Genomic DNA, 21,410 nt, shown 5'->3' with positions numbered 1-21,410 from the left:
TCCACCCTTGGCAGTGTCCGAGGCCAGCTTGGACGGGGTTTGGAGCACCTTGGGCTAGTGGAAGGTGTCCCTGCCCGTGGCAGGAGGTTGGACTCGATGGTCTCTGAGGTCCCTTCCAGCCCAAAGCATCCCGTGGCTCTGTGGGTCTGTGGTTGCAGGACATCGTTCGCGGCTGCAGAAACCCGCTGGGTACGTGCACACCCAGGGATGTCCTTTTTGTGTCCCCAGGGAGGCGCCAGCCCCCTCGCGTGTGTGGGCTGGGGCCGTGAGTGGGGTGTGTGGGAGGCTCCTGTCTGAGCTGACACCCGTCACTGCAGCTGTCCCAGGAGAACGGGGGCGATTCAGATGACTCTGGACTTGTGGAGGTCTGGCCTGAGCTCCTGCTCCAGCAGGGCCACGCACAGCCCATTGGCCAGGGCTGTGTCCACACAGATTTTGGGTGTTTCCAATAATCACGGCTCCGCTGTTCCCAGAAATCTTTCTCCTGTCCACTGCAGGCTTTCAGCACTGGCAAACTATTTAAATGTTGCCTTGAGCTTTACATAGCACTTGTGTTCCTTCCTGTATTTCTACCAGGTTTATTTCCTGTCCACCTCTTCCTTCACATCGTGCTTTTATCCCCTGGCAAGTGAGGAAATGCCATTTTCAGGAGGCCACAGGGGTCTGGAGGAGAGCCACGCTGGCTGATGGCACCTCAGGCTTTAAACCTGAGCGAACTCATGGAATCCCTGGCTCACTTTGCCCTGGGAGGCACCAGCTTTGTCACCAGAGGGCAGGAGACCTCTCTAATACAGCTGCCATCAGGAAAAGTGCTGGAACTGCCGGGTTTTTAAAGAAAACAACGTTTATCTGTTGCTTTTAGTGACGCTGACAGAGTTGGGTGGGATTCATTTGAGTGAAAACGTGCAGGAGGTTTTGGATGTGGTGTTTCCCAAGTTCCCCAGCCCAGCTGTGGATCCATCCCCAAACCCCCCCCCGGTTCTTCCCCTTTCTCCCACCTGTGACACAACCAAACAAACCAGGCAGTCCTGTTTTTAAAACGGGGCCTTTCTCCATTTTATTTTTGCCCAATAAAAATCCTTCACAGTCAGGTCGAGAGAGGAGAGCTGGAGATACGTATACATATAGATCTGCATGTCTATTTATATATATACATACCTCTGTACAGATATATTTATATATTCACCGTAGAAAATGGCAAAGGCAGTAGCTCTTCACATCTGGATAACCCAATGGGAACAGACAACAGACCAGCAGGGGACTGGGAAGTGTGGTGGGAGTTTTAACAAGAACCTCTGAAACAGATACACCTTGGCTGTACAAAAATCCCAGAATGCTGCGTGTTACACCTCTTTTTTTTCCTTTTTTTTTCCCTTTTTTTTTTTTTTTTGTTCAACCTCTTGTCTTTAAACACACTCAACCAGAGGCAAAGTCAAGACGACGGTGTTTGGAAAGTGACCAGGTGGACAGGAGAGAGACACACCAGACTTTATGGAGTTATTTTTTTAAATATTTTTTGTTATTTTTTTAAAGTATATATCTATTTATTTATTTATATATAATTTTTTAGATTTTTTTAAAAGGGTTTTTTTTTTTAGACTTTTTTTTTTTTTTTTTTTTTTTTTTTTTTTTTTTTTTTTGCAAAGTCTTGTTCGGTAGAACCAGCAACAGTCGACGCAGAAACAGAACAGTAACGGAGTCGAGTTCAGAACACTTCTGGTTTGAATTCACAGTCAGAGGAGAGAGAGAGAAAAAGAGAGAAAGAGACACCGAGGCGTCAGGAGACGAGAGGGAAGAAAGCACGAGGCTGGGGTTGAATTTACACTCGGGGAGCTGCGGGACGGGAGCAGGGGTCTCACGCAGGAGGTCCTGCAGAGGGGCACGGCCCGGCGCCAGCGGAGCTCCTGTTATTGCTGGTGAAGTCGGACGGCAGCCTCGCCCCGCTCGCCCTCCGTCCCCGCGGGGGTCCGAGGGCACGGCTTATGGATCTGCTGGAGAAGGGACGACTCAGCGACGTGCCATTGGTTTGGGGCGAGGAAAACCCTCCCCAGCGTGGTGCCCGGAGCGAGGCGAAGGCCGGCGCGGCTCCTCTGGGCTCACAGCGATTACCAGGTCCCGGAGAGTGCAAACGAAGACACCCTGGAGGAGCTCCGGCCCCGGGCTGGGCTCTGCGGGGACACGGCTGCCTGGGAAGGGACTGCATAGACACATCAGCCGGGTGTGCAGCATTGGGTGGCGCTGGGACGCTCCTGAGCCGGTGCTGGAGCTCTGCCCGCACGTGTTCTGCTCCTTTCAGGGGGGAAGGGGGACTGCTCCTCCAAGCCTGGCTCTCGGGAATGGCGGAGCCACAGTGTCCCACTGGATGTCACCGGAGGTGACTCCGTGAGCTCAGACACTCCAGTGGATCCCACGTGGAGCTGCAGGGACCCAGTGACAGCCATGGGATGGCACCAGGAGGGGATGTGTCACACCTCCTGCGTGTCCAGGCTGGTGGCCTGCTGGATGTGGGAAGCTTCGGGCTCTCCAGATAAACACCTCAGACCACTGTGGTTATTTAGAGCCAGACTGGACCTTGCGTCCCTTTCCAAAGGAGTTGAGGCCAGGGCTGGAGCTATGAAGGTATTCACGGGAATGTTGGCTTGCCTGCAGGTGTCAGAGTGGGGAAGAGTACCTTTTAAATCTCCCTGGAAAGATCTATTGCTTTGGGACAGAAAGCAGAGACTTCCTGCCGGAGAAAACAGATTTGTGAAAGAGCTGTGGAGACACAGCAATTCCAGGCTCCAGACCTGACACGATCCCCATCACTGGGAGAACCAGGGAGGAGGAGGAGGAGGATTATCCTGAAAATACAGGAGCTTGGTGCTGACAGCAATTGCACTGCCAGCATGGAACATCCTATTGGGAAGCCAACATCTGTCAACAGCTGGATGTGACCCCAACCCCTTGATACAGTGCAGGGTCCTGTGTACCCCTAAGGACCTCACAGACCCCTCAGACCCCTGTTTTTACCAGAGGGTGGAAGGACCAGGGAGCTCCAGGGCTGAGTGGTGATGGTGTGGATCCCTGTGCAACGATCTCACAGGATTGCAGGCCATGGGAATGTCCTTCAGCAGGAAGCCAGGTTGTCCTTGGAGGTAAAGCAGGGCTGATGGAGCTGCCATGGGAATGTCAGAGAGGAGAGGATCAGTGTTCTGGAAATCTCCTGAGAGCAGGGTTGGGATAACCCATTCTGAGTGGGGGCTGTAGCTCCAGCTTGTTCAGATGTACCTGGGAGAGCACTGGGAGAGGCACTGAGTGCTCCAGTGGGATGGGGATGATTCAAAAGGAGGCAGGAGAGCCTGGAGAGCTGCAGCAGGGGAGCAGCAGGGCACAGGCAAAACATGAACAGAGATTTAGCAAGGGGTCTTGGTGAACAGTAACTTATATAAAGAGGTTTCAAGGCTTAAACTGAAGGTTTGGGTTAAATTAACAGTGAGTTGGGCTCTCTCCCATGCCAGGAATGGAGTGGAAGAAGCTGAGAATGGCTGGGGAGCAGAGGCACAGTGAGAGGCATCTGCTCAAGGCCCAGACCCACCTGAACACCCACCTGCAGGAGCACAGATCTTCCACTGGCCTCCTGCCAGGCCCAGGAGCCTTCATGGAGCAAAGGTGGGCGGAGATGCCTTCAGCACTCCTAGCAGGAGAAGCGAAGAACACACTGCCTTCACCTTGGAATTTGGTTCCTTGGTAAGGAGGGTGCTGAGGATGCCCTGGGGTGAGCTGAGGAGAGGACACCAATGGGGCAGCCAGCAGGACCACCAGCTCTCAGGATGCTCGTTTTCCTGGACAGTTCCCACTGAGCCAGAGCAATTGACTGGACCCTGTAGTGGTGTCTGCTGCTAACCTGGAGCAGACCTATTGCTCTGAAGATGAGAGGCATGAAGTTGCCTGAAGACAAGAGGATGCGTGGCTTGGTGTGCATCCCCTCTTCTCTTCAAGAAGAAAGGGAATGGCATCCATCCCAACTCCTAGGGACAGCCCCTGGTCCATATTCTCCACAGGAAATGTGTGGAGCCAATTGGTATGGCTGTGGAGGACATTGGTGTCACCAGCTGGGGACAATCACCTCACCTGGGAACTCCTTTCTATGCCGTCTTATCTCACATAGGAAAGGGCCTTATGAGCCTGCAAACATTCCCAGGTGGGACACGGGGAAATCCTGTCCCCTGCCAGCTCTCATTCCCCTTTTCCAGCCCACACCAGCCTCATCTCTCTGGAGGACACCTCTGGGAGCCACTGTCTGCATGGAGTCTGGGTGGGACACCAGATGGGCAGAGGGGACTTCACCCTTAACCAGGGGGCAATTGCAGACCTGGCTCAGGGTGACACCAGGTTGAGCTAATCCCAAGTGGATTGCTTTCCTGGGAGGTGCTGAAGCCCAGATTCCCACTGCAGCCAGGCACAGGTCGGGGTGCTAAGCACCCCCCGTGCAGCACTCAACGCTCGGCCCCGCTCGTCAACAGAGAAGCCACAGAGCCACCTTGTCTCCATTTAATCATCAACATACAGAGCTGGGCTCTTATTTACATCCCAGTACACTTCTTTCTGTACAGCAGCGTAAGAACAACAATTCCATTCCTCTCTGGAGCGTGGAAACCCGGAGGTGAGTGACCACCAGCAGTGACAGCAGGATTGGGGCCACCAGCTGCCAGCAGACAGTGGCAGGAGCTATGCGGGGCTGTGTGAGGCACAACAACGTGCCCTGGTCATGGTGTTCACCCTGGGGGTGAGAGGGGAGTGCTGGAATCAGCCCAGCTGGGTTGCTGGGACAGCAGTAGCAGTCAGCCTTGGTGGTGGAGCAAAGCAGCCCCACTCACAGCAGAGTTAAGACCCTCCCTGGCACGAGGATAGCCTGCTCAGCCCACATCCTCATGGATGGAACCCACTGGAGCGGATCAGTGTCCTCTGTTTGCCATGTGGATGTACCTGGAGCATGACTGGGCTCTGTACATGGGGGTCCTGTGACACCGGAGCTGCTCCAGGACTGCCACCACTGGCCTGGCTCTCCCAAAAATCTTGGGTCATCTTGTCCAGCTACGTGAGTTGGGTATCCCAGAGCATCTCTAATGTTTGTGGACCCCATGTATGTGCAACTGAGCTGAGACCCTCACGGCCACAGCTTGTGGTGGTGGCCAGTGGCAAGTTTGAGAGGATTTTGGGGGCAGGACTTGGAGAATGACACGTGAGCCAGGACATCACGCTGAATTCCACTAGCTCCAAGGTGGAGGAAGCAGCTGTGGGATGGTCAAGCCCGAGTTCCATGGGACAGGAACAATTCATCAGCCCTGCCTGAGCCTCCAAGAGACACGCTGCCAGCCTGCTTGGCCATTCCCAGGATATGTCACCCAAACACCAGCCTGGCACCCCTTGGCTGTCCTAATCCAGGGCTAAGACCCCAGAGCCTCAACGAAGCTTTTGATGAGAGATTTCATCAACTTGTGAAAGGGTAAAGATCTGGAAGGAGCCAGGTGAGCTCCCACCTGGGCACAAACAGCAGGAATCCAGGTGTCCTACCATCATTTTGCTCCGTCTCTGCTGAGCAAAGGGCTGGCACAGGGCAGAGGACTTGATGGGGAGCAGAACATCCAGCTGTGGGGAGGAATCCTGAAGCACAGGAATCCTTTGTGGCAGTTTGGCTCCCAAAACCATTCGTATTTTTTGTAGCACAGGTGGCGTATTTTTTTGCAGGACAGCCGGATGCTTGGGGGATCCTGGGTAGGAGAATCCCAAGAGAGGGAAAACCAGGAGCAGAGTGTCTGAATGGGTGTCTGCAAGGCTCTGTCATCCAGGGAATGTCCACAGTTGAGGTCTCTGAGATCTGGATTGAAACTGTGGATTGATGTGATGCAGTGAAGAAGGTGGAGGGAGTGGGCCTTTCCTCTGAGGTGAACAATCTTCACAAGAACACACACCAAACACCTGCTCTGGGAGGGAGGATAATGTGGGCTTGTCTGATGTGAAAAGAAAGCTGAGATGGTGCAAGACATCAGATCTCCTACCCTGACACTGTGGGATGTTTGACTCTGTCTGGAAGGCCTGGAGTATGATATGGAGGAAGCTCTAGGATTTGCCTGGCCAGGTAGATGTGGATGCCACCCTGGGCATGGCAAAGTCTGCAGCTGTGTGGCACTTGGCAGGCAGCTGCACTCTTTCCTTGCTGGGGTGCACAGGCTGACGTCCAAGAGTGCTGGAGAATCTTCAGGATTTGCAGTAGGACTCTTCCCCACACCCATCAGGAGTCAGACCTGACCTAATCCCCCTTTTATGGCTGGTCCAGGGAAAGGGGCTTCGCCTGAGCAGCCCTGGTGTTTTCCACGAGTTGTCTTCCTCCAGCTCCAAAGACATGGGCAGAAGCAGTGGGAAAAGACAGGAACTGTCAATTTGGATCTTGAAATGCCCTGGTCTTGTTGCACTTTTCCATTTCCAATGGCTCCAGGGATCTCTGGCAGCCACCACCAGCTCCTGGCCAGTAGCACTGTCTGATGACTTGGGCTGGTGGGACTAAATGCAGTCTCCACTCTGCTCAGTCTGGAGCTCATCACAATATTTATTCTCAAACTGAAGGTCAGACCTGGTCATGAACAGGAGAGCTTTGGGGAGACAGAACATGGAAAATGTGCAGCTTCAGGGCTTTTGTTTGGAAGGTCTTCAGCCCCCCAATGCCTCGAGGTTCTTCCTTGGTATGCACAGGAAATGTAATCTGGCCAAACTCGCCTTAGAGTCACCCCACAGACATTTCAAGACACCGCAGTGCTAATTCTAACTTTTCTAGCTGCTCCCCAGGGCAAAGAGCCAAAATCCCCACTCCTACCTGATCCTTTGGCCAGTGCAAACTCCACTTTGCAACGTTTTTCTCCTCTTTATTGTGACTCATGGTAAAAAAAATTGTCCATGACAGGAAGAACCGAGCTCACTTTGCCCGTGTTTTCAAGCAGAATGCCAGGTTTTGCTGCCTCGGTGACTGTGCACGTAGGATTTGGTTTATTATTCTGCCAGGGCATAAGCACTTGCGTGATCTTAAGCATTTTCCCCTCTTATTTTTCCCCTCAGAGTTAGTAGCTGAGTATTTTCTTGAGCTAGGCCTGCGAGTTATTATCTCCATCCCTGGGGTGTGGGATGCCCCGTGGGATGGCTGTGGACGCTGTTTGGAATGGCAGTACTGCAGCCTGACCATTGCAATCCAGCTGTGATGCTGCTGTGCCCCCCCTGCAGCTCCTGAGTGAGGCTCGAGTGCTGTTTTTAAGCAGACCCTGGACCAAGAGAGTGCACCAAAGTGTCACTCGTTTGGGGACAGGGTGGCACAATTGCCCACTTTTGGGGCAGATTGCTAAAGCTTCAGTTTGCATAAACATCCCATGGGTTTGGATTTCATTGACTTCGGGAAGTAAGAGGGCTGTTGGGAAGGGTAAGTAGCTCGGATTCCCAAGCTTTTTTCTTGCTGTAGCCAGCTTGGGTGTAGAGTAAGAGTAAGGGGACCAAGGCAGAGGTGGGAGGGTATTTCTGCTCCCGGCGTTGGTCGCAACCTGGGAGAGGGGTGGAACTGCAGGAGGAAACCACAAGGAAGTGAAAACGCAGCATATATTAAGCTCTGCTGAGCCTCTAGAGAGGCTCCTGCTGGGACATCATTCCTTGTTGGCTTCTGATACCAGGACAGGCTCATCCTGCTCCTCAAGGATGTCCTAACCTCTTGCAACCAGAGCAAGAGGGAGTCGTCTAGTAGAGATATGTCTGGTTTCACTGAAATCAGTGGCCAAGCTCGCACTGACTTCACTAAGACCACCGTCTAGACAGGATGCTTGATGCAGAACACTTGAGTTTGCTCATGATCCCAAGAGCTTTTCTCCATTAGCCAATGTGGCTAAAAACGTCCTGGAAAAAAAAAACCAAAACCAAAAAACCAAAAAACAACAAACCTGCCGCTTTGAACTGTTTTGCTGCACGTAAATGCTTGGAAAACCAAAGAAACCAAATACAGCCCTCCAAAACAATCAGCCAAAGAAGGGTGAATTGTAGGAGAGGGGGTGGCAGCCTCTAGCGAAGTAACAGTCAGGGCAGATTACAAAAGAGCCAATTGACCCTCACCAGCTGTACTAGGAAAAAACCCAGATGAGATGTCGCATTATCGATAGAAAACCAACGCACATCCACAGTTATTTTACCTACAGAGCACAGAAGTGGAGAGTAAGGGTGATGGAGCCTGGTGAGAGCGTGCTCACACCGCTCCGACGGGAGCGCATTATCCTTCGGAAGATCACTGGCTTGAGTAGGTAGTACATGCACAGCAATAAAAAATTCCGTTGTGTCGCCCTGGTCCCTCCTCAGATCTCGGTGGACTCTATTCTCTCGAGCCTGGAGGGAGTCCATGTCTTCTTCTCCTCGGTGTGTGGGGGGCTGGTGGCCTTCGTGTTCATCTCGTTCACCTTGTGCTCCAGGAGCTGGTTCTTCTGGTACATCTCCACGTAGTTCAGCTGCAGCTGCTTCTGGTACTTGATGACTTTCTCCTTCTCCTCCTGCCACGTGCGCCGCTCCTCCTCGAAGTCCATCACCTGCTGCTCCCGCTGCTGCCGCTCCAGCTTCAGCTCCGTCTGGAGCCGCTCCACCTCCCTCCGCAGGGTGTTCACGCTGTCCTCGCTCTGCCGCTGCATCTTGGCCTCGTCGCTCTCGCAGGCCAGCGGGTCCCGCAGCTTCTCCCCGAGGTCCCCGCCAAAAGACCCCGCAGGTCCCATGCTGGCAAGTGTCCGCTTCAGGCCGGAGACCTCCAGCTCACAGTGGTTCAGTTTTTCCCTCAGCACCTGGACCTCGCTCATCTTCCTCTGCAGCTCGCCCTCGCAGATCTCCAGGTTGACGCTCTTGGAGCTGTAGGAGTCCTTCAGGGTGAGGATCTGCTCCTCCTTCTCCCGCAGGAAGTTCTTACCTTCCTTGAGCTGTGACCGCAGTCCCACAATCTCATTGAGCTTCTGGGAGACGTCGGCTTGGGAGTCCTTCAGCTGCTGCTTGAGCAGGGAGATCTCCCCTGCCTTCTGGCACACCTGTGGGGAGAGCACTCGTGAGGCTGGTGGATGACAGCAAGGAGCTGCTTGTCTCCTGCACTGCCTGTGAAATGACCCTGCTCAAGGACCAAGCCTTCACCAGGACCCAGACCATGCCACAGACCTAGAGGCTGTCCTTAAAATACACCTCTCTGTTTTTTCCTGGCTCTCAGGGACCTGATGCTGTTCCCAGCTGGAGTTGCCCAAACAGCCAAGCCCAGTCCCCATCAGCCATGTTTTGCTTCTGCCTTAATTTTACTCTCCCAACCACATACCCGTGGGGCTCAATCCCAAACCTTCTGCTGAACATCTGCAAATGCCACATTACAAACCCTAATTAATCCCAGATTCATTGACTTTCCATCAGAATTAGCAGAATAAGATCTTCTTGATTCTAGAGCTATGTTTTGCCTCTGCACTCTTAATAAATTTAAAATTTCTAGCCTGTGCATGGAAGGATTAAAATTCTTCACATGATCAAGCTGAAAAAAAGGTATGTTAGCACTGGCTATACAAACAGACCTTGATAAAATGTTCTAAAAATAGGAGCAGTAGGAAAAAGTTGTGTAGGACTCAACAGGAGAACTAGAAAGAGGAATTTGTCTTTCAGCCTTTAAGAAAAACAAACTTATTAACAACTGAAAACGTGTTACAATGGAAAGCATGAGGTAGACATGGCTGTCAATGTCACTCTTAGCTCAGTAGCTTTTATATCTTCAATTTTTAAAAAATCAAATATCTGAAAAGTGGTTTCAAGGTTCACCCAAACGCAAATGGTAAAAGAATTTAATTAAAATAGACTTAAGCCCATTTTTGGCAGGCACAAGTATCTGTGTGGAAAAACCTGTGTTCCCTGAAACTGGATTTGAATGTCACGACTTGGAGTGACCAGACTGTGAAGTCAAATTATTAACCAGCACAGGAGGGTGTGCACAAAAAGTTGTGCTTATTTTAGCTTAATTGAAATCAACAGGCGTGGGACTCAGACAAGTGACGTGAAAAGTGTCACCTGTTACCTGGAGGTCACCAACGCATGGCTGTGATCTGTGGGCTCCACTTAGGGCATGTGGGAGGTACTTTGGGTCACCAGACCCCACAATGGAAACCTCATTCCCAGCCTGTTACAACAACGCCCTTACCTCCCACTTGGTCTCTTCGATCTTGGGGAGAAACTCAGCCTGCTCCTTCTTGAAAGCCACAAATTTCTTCTCCAGCTCCTCTCGTTGCTGGAGGAGTTGTCCCATGTCGTCCTGGAGTTTTTTTTTCTCTTGCTGGAGCTTGAAGATTTGGAGCTGCAGAGCCTGCTGAGCCCGCTGTGCCTTTTTGGAGACCTGCTGCAACTTGTTGGCGTAGTTCTGCCTCAGGTCCTCCATCTCCCTCTCCCAGATCTTCTGCTTCTCCTCGAACACCTGGAAGATGGCTGCCTCGCTCTTGTCCAAGTTCCTCCTCATCTGCAGCACCTCCTGCTCCTTCTCCCACAGCCGGTCCTCCAGGTCCTGGATGATGTCGTCGGTGGAGGGCGAGTGGAAAGGCATCGTTTCGTTGAGATGGTTCAGTCTGTTGAAGGACGAGGTGCTCTTGCTGGAGGACCGCCCGCTGTCTGAGGTAGATATCCCGTTGTATCCCACAATGTTCTTCTCCACGTAGGTGGTCCCGATGCGGTTGATGTGGCTCGTGGAGGCGCTCATGGGGCCCACGTGCTGGCTGTAGCCCGTCCCGTAGGTGGGCAGGCTCGTGAGCGAGTTACGGCCCGAATCCGAGAGCCCCCCGCCTTGGTTTGTAGTCCTGTTAAGGCTGCTCTTGTCGAGTCCACCCTTGGGTGCGGATGGGCTATTGCTGTTGGCATGGTTCAAGCTCTTTCTGTTCTCTGCCATCCCGTTGCTCTGCGGCGGGCAGAGGTTCTGCATGGAATGGAAGTTTTTAGGAACTACTGGTTTAAAGGCTGAGGGTCTAACTAAGGGCTCATTGCTCTGCAAAAAGGAAAAAGGACCACGCATCAAACACGGCAGGAGGCTCGGTAACAACACACAAAAGAGACACATCGGCACAGGGTGGGGCTGATGCACCTTGGGCTGGCTCCTTATCCCACCTTGTTACACACCCTGGACCATTTGGGGTTGCACATGAGGGACCTGTGGTCACTCAAAGGGCAACGCTTTGCTTTCCCTTCACCCAGCTGAAAGGAAACCATCTTGACTCACTCCAAACCTGCCTTATTTTTCCCTAGAGTACTCCTTGGGATCTCTTAGTGCTTTTCACAAGGAGGGCTGCCCCTTGCTTACCAGACTTGACCAAAATAACTCTGATTTTTCCTGATTATATTTCTAGCCTTGAGGTTGCATTGCCCTTTTGCTGAAAGCTGAATCGAACCCTTGGATTAGCAGCCCTTTTGCCTCAGGAGAATCACATCTCCCTCCCGCCAGCGGTGACCTGTGCCTGTGGGGACCTCATGTCCTGCTTGTCCTCAGACAGAAGCAGGTAGGAGCTGTGACAGCAAAGACACCAGGCAAGGAATATGCCAGAGCTGATCTTCATTTGAAATTTGTGTTTTCTGTGGCATAAGCAATTCTGGGGGACAACAGACCACAGCTGTAAGGAATGTAGAAACGATTTAAAAGCCTTGCACATTCCTCACCCCATCAATGCACCATTAGAAACAAAATTTTCCTCAATATGAGATTGAGTCTCTCCTACTGCAGGTTGGATTTTGGGTGAAAATTAAACTGGAGGAAGCAAAGGTATTTTGAAAATGCCTTTTAGGAGAAACAGAATAAGCCCCACTGAACAGGTTGGAGACCAAGCGTGAGACTTAGATGGACTGCAGGGGCTGTTGGATTAACAGCCCAGGAGAAAAGGCCACCAAATGCTGCAGAAATAATACTGGGCACAAATTATGGAAGTCACTGGAGCAGAGCAGCAGGCTACATAAAACACTGCTGGCTCTGGGGCTCTATTCCTCTAGGCCTGGGAGATTTTGCTCCCTGAATGAGCAAATGAGCCTCAGTATGAGCAATGAGGACTGGGCTGGGCTGGGAGATAAACATTTACAGGGGTAGTTCCCAAGCCTTTTCCCTCACAAGAGGCATTGGGATTGTGAGCAGATGCTCATGGCTGCTTCCAGGCAACAGGAAGGCAGTGGTTGGAAGCTGCCTGTAAAAGGCACAAAACATACAAAACAAGAGCTGCACTCAGGTGCTGAACCTACTGAAACGAGAGCCAGCTCCAGCTCCCTCCCCATCCTTCAGGGAGGTTAGGCACAACATCTCAGGGAAGCTGGAACAGCCAGTCACTTAAATACAGGCTTTAAGAGGCTGTATGTGGAAGATTTGTGGGCGTGCTCTTGGGTTCCTCAAGAACAATTCCCCCCCCGAAAGTCATAAGAATTGTATCACCTCTACATAAAAAATGTACAAAATAAAAGTGAAACCATCAAGACTTGCACCATTGCCCAAGGCCTCCTGGCCTATGTTTCCAGAGAAGCGCCGCGGCCACCCAGCTGCTCCAGGAGTTTTCTCACCTGGTCTAGTTTGCCGGAGATCGGCAAAATCTTTGGTGGGTTACTGGGCTCTCGGTACTGGGGAGGCGGCGGCAGGTTTTTCTCGTTGTTGGCGGTCACGTTGCCGCAGATGTCCACCTTCACCTTCTCGCTCTTGCGCAGGTCGCCGTTGATGTAGAGGGAGTTGGAGACTTTCTCCGACTTGTAGGTCTTCTCCTCGCCGGAGTAGCGGTTGGAGATCTCTCGGGCGGAGTAGCCGTTGCGGGGCCCGCCCTCGGTCTGCCGGCCGCTGCTCTGCGTCCGGGTGCCCACGCTCTTCATGGCGAACTCCTGGTCGTTGGCCACGCCGCTGCCCACGCTCCCCATGGCGCTCTTGGGGATGGTCTGGGAATAGCGGGGGGCGAAGGGGCCGTGGAATTTCTCCGGGCTGGAGTAGGCCGGGTCACTGAGGACAGGCAGCGTCTCTAGCGTGGCCATGGCAGCGTAGGGGTGAGGTGGAGGCACAGCTCAGTGGCACTGGGACAAGGAGGGGGGGAAAAAGGGTTGTTAAAGAGATGCCTTTTGTCTGCCGTGCCCTTTGCGGATCGAAATCGTGTCCCAGTCACGGGGTTCTCCTCTTCTGTGGAACCCCCAGATTGTGGGCCTGATACTTCTGGGTCTGAGAGATTTTAGCCTGCTAGCAGCTGCTAACTTTTTCCCCAAGGAAAAATTGCCCAAGAAAGCTGCTTCTCAAAACAATCTTGGCAAACAACTATCCTTTCTCAAAACAATCTTTCTCCAGGTGGTGTTTTTGGTGTTTCTCTGGTTTAACCAGTGGGATTAGAGAGGTGTCATTCCTATTCATCAATCATATTAAGCCTGTATCGGAACACCTTATAAAAAGTAGTAAGAATTAGACAATTAAGCCTTTTTTCTATGCTCTTTGCCTTCTGAAATATTTGGAGTCTCATCTTTCTTTTGTATTCTACGACATCCAGATCCTTCGGAGGAGCAGCATTCCCCAAATCCCACCCACAGCTATCAAAAAGAGCTCCTAATCTTCTCAATCCAAGGGTTGTGGTTCCCAGGGGAGTGAATTGCATGGATTGAGTCAGTCTCCATGGGCCAGAATGGATGCTTTTCTTTTGTCTCAGGCACCCCCAGTTCCAAGTTTTCCAGGATAAACCATCCCAGCAGTGTGGGTACTAAAGCAGGAGTAAAGGGCAGCAGAAGGTGCAGGCTTCCCTGTGGATGAGATAAAAATAGTGATGCCCTTTGGAGAAAGGATCAGGAATGGCAGAAATCAGGCATGACCAGCAGGAAGGGGAGATGGAGAAAATCCCCATTTCAGTGGGGTTTTCCCTCTGCTTGGGGTAGGGATGTTCATTCAGCCCTCCCTGAGTAAGGCAGAACTGGGTTTATTTCCCTGGAGAGCAAGCTGAGGTCTGGAGCTCAGCTCCCATGTGGTGTCTCACAGAGCCTTGCTATTTGCACTGATAATGGAATGGAAAAAGAATTAAAAAGGTTAAAGCAGGGTCTGTGCTGCTCAACTTTGCTTTTATTGAACCGCTTTCCTGGAGGCTTCTCCCCCTTTTCCCAGCATCCTGCCCTGTCCAAAGTACAGCCCGAGTGGCAGATGTGGCAAATGCTGTGCCACAAGGAGAGGACACAGAGCTGCTGAGATGGGATTTAAGGTTCCTTCCAACCCAACCCATTCTGGGATTTTATGATGAACAAGCATTAATTGAACACTTTGTGTTCCCCGCTGAGGATGCCCTGCAGGTCGCACCTCTGTCCCCGGCAGATGATCTCATGTCATTCCCTGATGAAAGTCTAAAGGCCAGGCAGTAAAAGAGGATCACATGAGCACATGTGAGGATCCACTACAGTCAAAACACGAGTGTTGATTACTCACAGGTGACAAAACCTCTGCCAGCAGCAAGAAGTGGCAGGGTCTGGTCACGTATCCGGCATGTGACATTTGGGCACGTGCTCTGAGCAGCACTCAAAGGCTCCTGACCCCATCACACCCTAAAGGTACTTCCCAAAGAACATCACCACTGACAGCTCATTAGTGCACAATGTCCAGGGGTTAATCCAGGTGCTTGCTGAGCACCTGGAGACTTGGCTGGGCTGTGGAGTGATGAGGAAGGATGGAGAACACCCACCTGAAGCCGCACTCAACCAATGGTGCCTTTGGATTTTATGAGTCAAGGGGAGATTCTCTGTCCTCCTAATTTAGGAATAACCTGCTTTTCAGTGACTTTGGGAATCTTTCTAGGCTGTGACTTCTTTTTATGGGACACCAGGCACCACGGGAGGGATGTGCTGGAAGGTCTCAGCTCCAGACAAGGAAGGGGCATTGTCTCCTTGCAGTGCTCCCCAGCCAGCAAGGGAGAAATCCAGGTTACTTTTCCCTCACTGGGTAAATTTCACGGTGACATTTGCACATTTACATTGACTCTCTGAGGGCAGGATGAGGTCACTGGAAAGCTTGATCCTTCCAAAAGGAAAAAAAAAATAAAATAAAAAGGCCAACACAACAACAAGCGTTTTCTTTTAACTGGGAATCATCCAAGAAAATATTCTGAAAAAAACCCCCTTGTTCCTAACTTATGTTTACTGCAAACCCGGGATATGATAAACAGAGCATACAGATAAGTATTACAAATATGTTATTAAGGAGATTCCAGAAGTGCCAGCGGATTCCTGACAGTACAGCTTTGTTTGCCAAAAAGGGCCATTTTTTTTCCGAGAACAACAACCCTTGGGTTTGTGTCTTCTGGCCAGCTCCAGTTCCCAGTCAGGTTTTACATTGGTTGTTCCTCAGCCGAACTGTGAAATCAAATTTTGAGCACAGGAATAACGTTGCCACGCTCTGGCACAGAGCAGGAGAGTCCTTTTTTCTCTTTCCAGGTTTGGGGGAATGTGTGACTAAAAACCTCCCCAGGACATTTCTTCTCCTTAAATCTCATCATCTCTGGGGCAAGAGGACAAGAGGGAATGGCTTCAAACTGAGAGGGCAGGGTTAGATGGGATATTGGGAAGAAATTCTTGACTGAGGGTGGTGAGGCCCTGGCACTCACCAGCCCAGGGAAATTGTGGCTGCCCCTGGCTCTCTGGAAGTGTCCAAGGCCAGGTTGGAAGGGGCCTGGAGCAACCTGGGATAGTGGAAAGTGTCCCATGGCAGGGGGTTGGAACTGGCTGATCTTTAAGGTCCCTTCCAAACCAAACGATTCCATGATTCCATGAAAACTGCCTCCCTCCCAGGGGAACATGAACTGAAACTGGTTGATTGCCAAGGGTGCTGAGCCTCTCCACGAGCACAGGGAGGCAGAGGGAAGCCAAGTGGTTTGCCTTCAGCAGCGTTTCATTCCCAGGCTGGTCTTTTAGTAGGAAAGAAGAGTCACCCTCGAGCATGGCTGGGCGACCTTCTCTGACCAGGGACACTGGGAATCCACAACTCCATATTGCACCACCTCCCCATCCCACCCAACTGCAGCAGACTCTTGGCCTTTCCTGCAGAAGCCTTGCCTCGGAGACAGCAACATTTTGATGCCTGATGCAGAAAATCTGGGGTGAAATGTCCTTTTCCCCAGCTGTGACAGGCAAACTCTGCATGTCCGAGAGTTTCCTTCCATGCCTGCAGCTTCAGGACACTGCTAGACGTTATCGTAAATACAGTCATTTGTAAAATAACAACTGCACTTGCTCTACCCAGACCATTCAGTGAATGCCTTCCAGTAAAAAGAAGAAAAATTGCTCCGAGATAAGCAGCTGAATGGTTAACTAAGACTAAATTATGGAAGCCTGGCTCTGTTTCTGCCTGAGGAGGTTAATTGTTAACACTCTCCTAACAAAGGCCTTGGGGAGACAGACATACCTCGGGCACCGTGCCACGGGGAGAAGGGGATCAATCATCGCTCTTGGGCTGGAGAGCTCCGGCAAAAAGCCCCAGAGCAAGGCAGGGCTTTGGCACACGCGCCATCCCAGGCATGTGGCACAGGCAGCATGGGCAGAAAAGGCATCTGAAGGTCAAAAATTCCCTCCCCCCCCTTGCCAACTGTGGTAACAGGTGTGCCCCTGACCTTCATTAGTCAGGTTTGTTTGCATCGGCTTTAGTGAGCGAGCAATTACCGACACCATAAACCCTGCGCTCTGCTCTGTTGTTTTTGTAGGGGCAGGGCCTGCACCTGCCCTGTTGGCTTGGCTCTGCCAGTTTGCTGGCAGCGCTGTCAAGGGGTTGGTTTGGCTGGAGGAGAAAAAGTCAGCGTGTCCTGGGGTGATGGAACAGGTTAGGAATGGTGGGAAAAGAATGGCTGTGGTAATTTCAGCTTCATCCAGGAAGATGCATGGAGTGGGAAGGGAAGGTCAGGAATGGGTTAGCAATGAAGAGCTAATTAAAGTTCCTGTGGGGAGCAAAACCACCTGTGTCCAGTGAGGCATCAACAAGCCTTGGGGACAAAACCCCACTGGAACCCAAGATTTGCAATTGCACTTGTAGAATCATAGAATCACAGAATTACTCAGGTTGGAAAAACCCTCTAAGACCATGGGGTCCAACCATTCCCCCAGCCCTGCCAAGGCCACCAGTAACCCTTGTCCCCAAGTGGCACATCCACATGGCTTTTAAATCCCTCCAAGGATGGGACTCCACCACCGCCCTGGGCAGCTGTGCCAGGCCTGGACACCTCTTCCATGAAGAAATTTTCCATGAAGAAATTTTCACTAATATCCCGTCCTAAACCTCTCCTGTTTAGAGGCTGTTCCCTCTTGTCCGCTTCGTTTCAGGTGCAGCTTTCAGCCACATCTTTCTTCCCCTCCCTCACCTTTTCTTGTACATCATGTCCTCCAAAAAGGCCACTCAGCTACTGCTCTGCCTCCTGTGTGTCACAGGCCATCACTTGCCACCTCCTTACGGCCATGCTGGACCCAAACCTGGCTGAGAGCTCCTCCACTGGGATTGATTCAAGAGGCAGGGGCACCACAGCTCCCCTCCCACCTGGCTCCAGTGCCCCGGCACCTCCTGTTCTCCGACACCCTTCTCAAGTTGCCCAGTCTGAAGAGGGGAACAGAATGAGCTTTTCTTGTCTCCCACAGGCATTTTTTTTTCCAGCCCTCAAGTAACTCTTGTGGCTCTTTTCTGCACCTCCTCCTACTCCTTTCCCCCCATCCTGGCTTAGTGGCTGCCAGGTTTTCCTCCACCACTGGAATACGGCACAAACACACTTGAACCTGTTTGCAAAAACATGCAGATCTCGAGCTTTTCAACCACAAGCTTTTTCCACAACCAAAAGCCAAATGAAGTCAGAAGAACAACTCCCGCTCCTTCCCCAGGACACGGACATCTCTTTTCCCATTTACCCCTGCCCTGCAGATCTTTTTCTCCCCATTCAGAGCTAAAAAGCAAACTCAGGAAGGCAGTTTGGAGGGTTAAGTAGTGACAAATTCTTGCAGCCACCCTCAGACACCTCTTGGGTTCTGGCGCTGCTTTGTATCTGCACATTTTCCATCCTTCTGTGCAAAGGATTTATGATTGGATTTACTTTTGGACACAATCCTGAGTAACGTGCCCTAGGGCACCCTGCTGAAGGAGGGAGGTTGGACTTGGACTGCCCAGCATGGTAGTCCTGCCTAGGAACATCCAGTTTGGGAACGTGGGGACCATCCTGTTCCTCTGTGACCCCCCCTCCCCCCCACTTCCCAGCTACGCCTGTCCCAGCACCTGAGAGCACTGAGGGGTCTGCACAGGGACCTGCAGCATCCTCTGGATAACTGGGCCCAGTTCAAAGCCCTCAGTCCTCCCAGTTCAAACCCATTTCTGAGACAGGAGGATCACACTTTGCTTTTCTCTCCTGAAAACGTGGCAGCATCAGGAGGGGGTGGCAAGATTAGGGGCAGGCAGGTCCCGGTTTTGGGGGCTGCGTTTCCTCGGGCTGCTGTGGGAAATAAAAGTGAGCCGGCTTAGAAACATTTCCTTTTCCTTTCCGCCTGCTAATGAGATAATTACAGCCTTTTGTATTCTGGGAAACTACTTTCTCATTATGGGGGCCGCATCAGCTATTTACATAATAAGCCTGAAACAAAAGAGATGAGATGAAAAGACCCAGGCGGCTCTTCGGGGGAGCTCTTGTTGAGCTGCCAAGGGACAGTCAGCGGGATGACAGATTCCTGCATCCCCAAAGCTCCTCTGGTCTGGAGTGGGTGGCAGCACTTAATTCAGGATGTCCCCAGCATGGGATGCTCCTCACTCTCAGCTGTGAGGGTCCCCAGAGTCCCTCAGAACCAGCTCTTTCTTAAACCACTCATTGCAATTCCTCATTCCAAAGGATTTGGGGAGGTGGCCATGAATCCAGACCCACATCAGGGAGTCATGTCAGCAGTTGTGGGGCTCACAGTGGCACCTGGGGATGAGTCCCACCACCAGAGGATGTTTGGTACCAAACTGGCCTGTCCCTTGTCCCATCTGCCATGTCCCAGTTTCCTCCAGCTGTGGTCAAGGGACATTCTGGGTCCCAACCTGTCCCATCTCATATCCTATATCCCATATCCCATATCCCATATCCCTATTTCACTTTCTGACCAAAGGACACAGTGGGTACCAACCTGTCCCAGCCCATTTCCCTGTCCCCCCAGCTGGCCAAGGGATGCATTGGTTACAAACTTGTCCCATCCCATTTCCCTGTCCCGCCAGCTGGCCAAGGGATGCATTGGTTACAAACTTGTCCCATCCCATTTCCCATTTCCCATTTCCCATTTATTTCCCCATCCCCCCAGCTGGCCAGTGTGTACCAACCTGTCCCACCCCACGTTCCAGTTCCCTGCCCCCACAGCAGGCATGGGGGACACTGGGTACCAAACTGTCCCATCCCACAGGCCAGTGCCCCGTCCCTGAGCTGGCCAAGGAACTCTCTGTGTACCAAACTGTCCCTGCCAGCCTCGCCACCTCCATTCCCCAATAAAGGCCCCATTGTTCTCCCCGACAAAGCCTGAGCACTGACTGCAGCCTGCTCCACCTTCCCTGGCCAATCCTCCCACTCTGCTATCAGTTTTCCTCCCTCAGCTGGTCGCTGTGTTTAAGGGACACAGTCCACTGCCACGCTGTCCCCATCCCCCAGGATGTGGCAGGAGGGGGAATCATGAAGGACAGTCACAGTTTTCACTGTGGAGCACAGGGCTATGGCTCTGTGCCCTCCTGCTTGCCCCTCCTTCCCTCTCAGCTCCCCGAGGGTGTTCCTGGAATGGACGCCCCGCCACAGCTTCCTGGAAACCTCTTACTGACAGTAAAATAATCAGTAAATCAATCTGGGCATGGCTATTGCTCATGCTGAACAAGCTGCTCCACCTGTCCCAAGCCCACCTCCTCCAATCCCAGTTCCTCATCTCTGGGTGTTCCCAGTTTTAATCCACAGGATTTTCAGGATCTGAAGAAGCAGAGTGGAATTAAAAGCCAAGCACCTGGCAGGCCACACCAGTCTTGAGGTGTTCCAGTAAAGGGACGAAATCAAAATTACTCTGGAAGCAGCAGTGAGGTGGGCAAAGCCCCAGAGAAACCGTGGTCGGTGATGTGGAGGTGTGACAAGGTTCATTTGTACAGTCCCAGAGAGGCTTTTTCGTCTCATCCTTGGAGGTTTTCAAGCCCTGAATGGATCAGGCAGGGTCCACCAACAGCAAGATAGCCCGGAGAGCTCCCAGGGTTCTTTCCACCAGGAATTACCCTGCCATGGAGTTTTTTGCAAGCCACATTGGATATCCACCAGCTTTCCCCTGGCCAGAGTCCTCATCCTCAGGGGGGTTTTCCCCCTTTTCCCCATCTGCTCTCAGGTTTGGATCCAGGCTGGAATCCTCCAGGATGAACCTGAGAGCAGATAGAAAGGATTTTCCATCACCTGCCTTATCTGTCCCCCTCATCCCAAGGGGCAGCAGGACAGGATGGTTTCAAGCTCATCCCAAACTGCCATCCCAGATCCCGTGTGTCCATCAGGAAGGGTTCATCCACAGCCTCATCTGTGACCCTTTGACTGCCCCCGGAAGATACTCAGGGCCAGCTGTGTCATTGTCCCCAGGGAGGTCCCGATGGCAACCTCTGCCCAAAAAAGCACCAGCTTTGGTGGCACAGGGAAAACGCCCTGGATTCCCTCAGTACAGGGCATGGAGAGTTTGATGGAGCAGCCTCAGAGCTGGCTGCAGCCCTGAGCATCTGGGATGCCCCATACCATGGGCTGGACTGCTTGGGGTCATCCCAGCCCTGCGTGCCTCAGTTTCCCCTTGTTAAGGGGCTGCCAGTGGGATCCAGGGTGAGATTTCCCCATCCTGAACAATCCATCTTTGTGCATCCCATCTCTGCTCTGACCCCCTTGTGCAAACATAGCCCAGCAGGTATGTCCCATCCCTAAAAAAGCACCTGGAAAGGGTCCCACTGGCTCAGCCCTGCACGAATCCACTGAAAATCCTTTGGAAAGGTGGCTGGAGATGAGGTGCTGGCAGCTGGGCCTGTGGGACTCCCGAGCACAGGGGATATGGGGAAGCTCCTGGTCACCCCTGGAAGTGTCCCAGCACGGAGCTACATCCCTTGCCTGGCTCCCCAGCATCTGCCTGAGCATCCTCACACATCCCCACACCCCAAATCTCCAGGATCCCAATGTGATCTCCTGCTCCAGCCCAGCTCCATGGCCCCAAATGCCAGGAGGACCCCCCCTCTTTGTCACCAGACCCCCCCCTGCACCATTTAAACCCCTGCCCTGGGCGGGATGTTTTGGGGGGAGGCTGATCCTGCCCTTTGGGATGAGCCATCACCCCCAGAGCGGTTCCATGGAGCCGTCCCCACGAGCCCTGCCTGGCTCTACCGTCCCCAAACTTTGTCCAAA

General features: G+C 52.2%; 1 protein-coding gene across 4 annotated transcripts in view; it reads right to left on the bottom strand.

Moving 5' to 3' along the window:
- Nucleotides 1-1,031: 1,031 nt before the first annotated feature.
- The window catches only part of LZTS3 (leucine zipper tumor suppressor family member 3), a 46,537-nt gene continuing 26,158 nt past the window's right edge, over nucleotides 1,032-21,410 (bottom strand). For 3 of the 4 annotated variants that reach the window (XM_066185203.1, XM_066185206.1, XM_066185205.1), the window contains exons 2-4: nucleotides 12,586-13,080; nucleotides 10,208-11,038; nucleotides 1,032-9,068 (exon numbers count right to left, since the gene is read on the bottom strand). In XM_066185203.1, the coding sequence (XP_066041300.1) occupies nucleotides 8,358-9,068; nucleotides 10,208-11,038; nucleotides 12,586-13,041 (1,998 nt within the window). In that variant the 5' untranslated portion in view covers nucleotides 13,042-13,080 and the 3' untranslated portion in view covers nucleotides 1,032-8,357. The remainder of the gene's footprint in view (nucleotides 9,069-10,207; nucleotides 11,039-12,585; nucleotides 13,081-21,410) is intronic. The other variant, XM_066185207.1, reaches the window with a different exon arrangement.

Source organism: Chamaea fasciata, unplaced genomic scaffold (assembly GCF_029207755.1).
Source record: "Chamaea fasciata isolate MVZ Bird 193981 ecotype frontalis unplaced genomic scaffold, bChaFas1.0.hap1 SCAF_6, whole genome shotgun sequence".
NCBI classification, from domain to species: Eukaryota; Metazoa; Chordata; class Aves; order Passeriformes; family Sylviidae; genus Chamaea; species Chamaea fasciata.
The sequence above is the reverse complement of the archived record's forward strand: the minus strand, read 5'-3'. Positions and strand labels throughout refer to the sequence as shown.